At 39.1% G+C, this 6,000-nt stretch overlaps 1 protein-coding gene across 7 annotated transcripts in view; it reads right to left on the bottom strand.

Annotated features, from left to right (window-relative positions):
* Positions 1-2,110: 2,110 nt before the first annotated feature.
* The window catches only part of LOC138328485 (leucine-rich repeat-containing protein 24-like), a 41,144-nt gene continuing 37,254 nt past the window's right edge, over positions 2,111-6,000 (bottom strand). For all 7 annotated transcript variants that reach the window (XM_069275313.1, XM_069275310.1, XM_069275311.1 and 4 more), the window contains exon 2: positions 2,111-4,851. In XM_069275313.1, coding sequence (XP_069131414.1) covers positions 2,437-4,476 — 2,040 coding nt within the window. In that variant the 5' untranslated portion in view covers positions 4,477-4,851 and the 3' untranslated portion in view covers positions 2,111-2,436. The remainder of the gene's footprint in view (positions 4,852-6,000) is intronic.

Raw genomic sequence — 6,000 nt, 5'->3', positions numbered from 1 at the left:
CCATTACTGTGGTATGTCTACAGAAAAAAAAATGGCCGACTTCTGGATGAGAGGAAGCCATCTGGTCAGCCTAAATCTTTCCGGTCCTGGTCCTATTACGACCTGCTAACACTTTACACTATAACCCACTGTGTAAACCCTCAGACCTTTGAAATACACATCCCTCTGGTGTTTGTATTTGTTTTACATATTATCATAATCTAAATCATTTGTGGAGCTAACATCATCATAAAATTTAGGAGATTTGGCCTTTGCCAAGTTATTTATTTTAGAATCTTGTATTTTTTCTGGGTTCAATGTTTACGAAGTCATATACAAACAGTAAAATATGTCTCATAATAGTGACCACCTCTGTATAAAGACCACTTGCCTGTTACAACACTTTCTATTGGGCCCAATTATATGACCATTTTATAACACAACTTGATCTGTGTATAATGACTACCTGATTGTCAGAGTCAGTTTCTTACACTCCAAAATAGCCATTTTTTTAATTGACTTGTTTATAAAGACATTTGGCTATGGAGACTACTTATCCCTTGGGTCATCTTTATAGACAGGTTTGAATGTTCAGAAAAAACTCATTTGTAGATACCTCTAGCTCTGTTGATCTTTTGTCAATGTTTAACATTTGGTTTCGAGTCTGAAAAATATACCAATGTATATTGATGTGTTAGAATTCTTAGTTGTATATTTTGGGCTGTTGGATTAATGTGGTCATGCCTCCACCCCTAAAAGCACATTTCAAAGTTCTAGTTGAAAGGCTGGAACAGTTCATCATGCAATTTTAGGGGTGAATGAATGAGGTACTTTTGTAATCAGGTCTCAAAGGATGCTGGACTCGATGATCAAGATTTTCAATGGAGGATGGAAGATGTTTACAGTTTACTGCATGTTATGAAAGTGTTTGTGTTCTGAGATTTCGTAATTCATACAGCTATTTTTGCTTGCTTTAATTTGTTTCCCTCAAGAATAATTTGTTCCATGATGCATCTAAAAGTATATTCTATAAATGATTTTATAGCCAAAATCAAATTGCAACTACCAATATGGTACACATGTTTTCCAAACTATAATATTTAACTCAAAATCTCAAAAAAAAAAAAAAATTAAAAAAAAAAAAAAAAAAAAAAAAAAAAATTGTCATGTTAGATCCTCCACAACAAAGAATTATAGTTTGTTTGTGTGCTTTTTTTTTTGAAATTCCATAAAGCCTGGAGACATGGTTCGGTTCTGGAAAGTTAATTAAGATTCACAATCAATGAAGCCGGAGAAACCATATCCAGAACAGAGATCCAAACTGTCCATGTAAATGTAATTATAAAAACGTATGGGTCCGCTGAACCACTCCTAGTGCTTTGTAATTCATAATTCATACACCCTTCATCCCAACTTACACAGGCAATTGGCTTCAGAGGTTTTGCTTATTGATTGCTCAAATATTTGTCAATCTTTGAAGTTTTCACGAGGAGAGCTCTCTAAGACTAACGATGTTACACTATCTTACTAGAGGGTTATTAGGTGTGTGTCTAAAATTTTCGGTTGAAATACAAAAAAAAACGAAATGGAAAAAAATACGCTTTAAAAATTAAAGTTGCAGAGCTACATTTGCAATGGAATGTATTTAAATCTTGGCCCTGTCAGTTTAATTTAGAAGTTTAATTTAGAAGTTTAATTTCAAAATGTGTTTTTATTTTGAAGAGTATTGATGTATTCTAAAGTATATTAATTTTTGTTTATGATAGTTTAAATTCTTGATTTACAGGTTTTATCTCATAAAAATAAGAACATTTTTTGAAATATTGATGATATTTAATTACCTATAATTTATTAACTAGTTTTAGGTCAATGTAATTAGTTCATGATCATTGTTGGAATACAATGTAAAGCAAATTCATAAGCAATAGTCATTATATTGACATTCAATACTGATATAGAGATGGAATCACTAAATTATGCATTTACATTTTAACACTTTGAGACTCCTATCCTGTTGGTTTTCCATCCTTAAATAATAAAACATTTATGTACCATGAACATATACACCAGTCAATTTAACGTGGCTGGAAACAATACAGATATCTAACAATCAATACTCCAGATACAAAAATAGACTTTCATGTTGTATAGAGAACAACAAAACTACATAAGTTACATTGATAACAGAACAAGAGCACTGAGAAATACTTTGGTGGCGCCATCTGAGTGCCGACACCCACTAAAAGCAAACGCCCAACAAGGGCTGACACCCACTGAGGGCCGACTCCCACTGGGGACCGACACCCACTGAGGTCCGACTCCCACTGGGGACCGACACCCACTGAACGCCAACACCCATCGAATGCCACACCTTCGAAGATGAGATGCCCAATGATGGCCGATGTCCATTGAATGTCAAGGCCCACATATTATACAACATTCACACATTCTGTACTGTCACACTGCCGTGCCAAACTCATCCACTGTGCCAGGTTTGGGGAGCGAGAGTTTGGGTATTGTGTCACTGCCACTACTGCTAGTGTTAGACAAGCACATACTGTCACGAGAATTGAACACACGCGGGGGTTTCTTGGGGGGCAGGTTTGGCCCAATGTTACTAGCAGAAGCACTTTTGTTGCGTACAGATTGGTCGAGGGGCGGCGAAGAGGTAGTGGGCTGGTGGGAGCTTTGCGACATGGTGCTGTACGGTGTATACGATAAGTAGGTATCGTAGGAGCTCATTGACGGAAGATAGCGCGAATTAAGTGTATGAGACTTAGGAAAAAAAGCTGGGGTATAAATAGAACTTCCTGTGCTTGTTTCATAAAGTAAGTCATGAGAATCACACATTATCGGGGAACAGTTGTCAAGAAGCGGTGACGTCGACTCGCACTGCGATCCATCGCTTCCTTTTGTCCTATTTGTCCCCGCTGTATACAACTGGGTCATCTCATCTGGTTCTACGTATTCAGACTTAAACGACACATATGTATTGTGTTCTGATTGGTCCAAATCTGACCCCACCGGTACCTGGTCGTATAATGGATGGGGATCATAAATAGTTTCACGGTCATAAGGACCACGTTCTTGGAGTTCCGTTGCCATGGATATATCTGGCTTTTCATAGTCTTTACACTCCATAATTTCGGAATGATTGAGGACATTTGTCTTTAAATGCTCTTTGAATCTCATACTTCGTTGCTCACTTTTTTTTCTCTGTTGTCGGCGACAACGCACTATTGCGAAAATAATAAATCCCGATGCTAAAAGTAGAAATACGAACCCACCAACAACAGACAAAGCTATGGTGACAGTGTGAGAATTTTCTGGCGACTGATTGGTCAGTTCTGACACAGGAAGTGTATATGCTATGGGGTCAACCCCATTTAGCGTCACCATGAAGGATATTGCTACAGGACCTCGGGCATTTTCAACAGAGCATTTATACTCCCCGATATTATGCTTCTGAAAATTGTTGATTGTGAGAATACTTGTAACAATAGTTGAACCCTCAGTCACAATTACATATTTTTCGGTATCTGCAGGGTTCAGGACGTCCCCGTTTAACGTCCACACTGGGTCCACATGTGGATTTGCCATGTACTTACAATACATTTGTGTTTCACCTCCGGCCTCTAATACCATGTCATGGCCGCTGGTATACATACTGATCTGACACACAAAGTCCTTCTCCGTAAGGGAAGAAAAAGCACGAGCCTGGAGGTCTGCGGGACCGTGACACACTGGCTGTCCCTCCAGAAATATCCATTGGAGGATGTTATCTTCACTCTGATTGGTCGATTGATGAAGAAGGTAATCCTCAAGCCAGCGGGTCTTACAATCACACACCCATGGGTTATTATAAAGTCTGAACGAAATAAACCGGTGGGTGAAATATTGCACTATATTTTCATTAACATATTCCAAATTATTATGCTGTAATTCCAAGTTTTCAAGATAATCCAAATTTTTGAAGGCATCATCAGCAACGGTTTGTAAATAATTCCCATCCAAAAGTAAATCTCTCAGATTAACGAGAGGAGAAAAAGCCTCCGGTTGTATTATATTAATCCGGTTCCCACGGAGGCTTAACTTTCTCAGTGATGGTAATCCATTGAAAGAAGCAGACGGCACTGTAGTAAGTTGATTACTTGATAGATCCAGAACTTGCAGTAGTCCAAGAAGCGAAAATGCATTTGGCTGAATACTCCTTATGGAATTATTTTGTAGATAAAGTTCTCTCAGAGTGTCATATTTAGCAAATGAACTAGCTCCTAACTCTGCTAGTTCATTGTTACGAAGGTCTAACACTTTAATGTTGTGATGAAGGTCGAATGGTATGTGTTGTAGTGCGCGACTGCTACAGTTGGCTGAATAATGACCATCTTTTATGTCATACACTTCGACACATGGAATATGCATCAGGTTGACACAAGGTACCAGTACGACAATCACAACGCACACCAATACGCGAAACATCTTCTCAAAATAATCCATGCTTTAACCCATGCTACGATATCCACAGACTGTGTGTCCTAGTGCTGTGGTTCAGTATGCCATATTGATGGTATGGCTATGCACCAGCATCTCCCACAAAAACCTGGAGAGCCGTCTCCATTAATTGTTGAGCATTTAGCCTTGTGTCCAACCTTGTTGAGTCATTCTCGACTAATGTCACAGACCAGTGTTGTTCTCCTGCATTGATCGGACACTGGTATGGCTCTCGTATGGCGGGTCGGGTCGTAGCAGTAGTGGTTAATATGAGACAAGTTGTGTGTGTAATTTGTAATCTGCCTGCTCTCCCACACACTATTCCTGTTGTGGTATTTTACTCCTCAAATGGTGGTACTCCACTACTGTCAGCATCTCAACCTACAACACATGAATATAAAAGAAAATTGATTTCCATCTCTATATACTATATATAGCATTCACTGTAACAGTATAGCTGATCTGTCTACTGAAATAACAGTCCAGCCAATATTTACTGCGACAGAGAAGACAATTTTGTGAAATAAAGAATTCTATATCAGTTAGTTCTACACTGCCTAGTAAACTCTATATATGGCAATCAGGTAATAAATAAATGAAACATATTCTTAACATATTGTAAAAAGCAATATATGCTGGTAAGTGTATTTCTATTGAAATTATCAGGTCAGTGCAGATAGAGTCTCAAATGGCCATTTATAACAAGTTATGACCTGTATATAAAGACCACAAGTTAACACACTTATTAAAACAGTACTGTAATACATTACAAACATTACTGTACAAAATTTGGGACTGGTGTAAAATATTACACTGCCTCAGATATGCTGTGTATCCTTGGTTCCTAAGATCCAGAATGATCAGGAATTCTATTCTATAAACAATTCCATTTTGTTTGCTTAAAGATGCTAATAATACAAAAACAGATGTGTGTTGAATTGCACTGTCGCTGGTCCAAACAGCACTTCCCACTTCCTGTTTCTGAGATCACCACAACACATGTACAGACATTTAGTGGGCTATAATTGCATGGTGCCCCTCCCCCTTCAGCACCCCATCCCCTTCAGCACCCCTTCCCCTTCGTGATCAGCACTCCTTCCCCTTCACCCCCCTCCCCCTCCCTAAATACTGATCCCCTTCTATCCCCCCAGGGACCTGTAAATGGTTATACTTCCCTTCCCCCTCCACAGGGACCTTTAAATAGTAATATTTCCCCTTTCCCTCTCCACTCCCCCTGCCCAGGGACAGGTAAATACCCATCTTTCCCCTCCCCCTGGGATCTATAAATACTGATCTATCCCCTAGACACACAGGGTGGTAAGGTTACTGGCTGAGTATAGAATTCACCTTATTAATCACTACAAATTGGTTAGGTGTTTATCTCATTATCAGGCACCCCCCAGTGGAAACCTGAACAAGTCCGTGGAGAGACTGAAGGCTACAGATAATGTATATTCAGGATGATGTTTGGGTGGGGGTTGGGAGTCAGGGGGCAATCTGAGGGCAGGGGGCAGTCAAAGGGCAGTTTGG

This window comes from Argopecten irradians, chromosome 7 (assembly GCF_041381155.1).
Source record: "Argopecten irradians isolate NY chromosome 7, Ai_NY, whole genome shotgun sequence".
In the NCBI taxonomy this organism is placed as follows: Eukaryota; Metazoa; Mollusca; class Bivalvia; order Pectinida; family Pectinidae; genus Argopecten; species Argopecten irradians.
The sequence above is the reverse complement of the archived record's forward strand: the minus strand, read 5'-3'. Positions and strand labels throughout refer to the sequence as shown.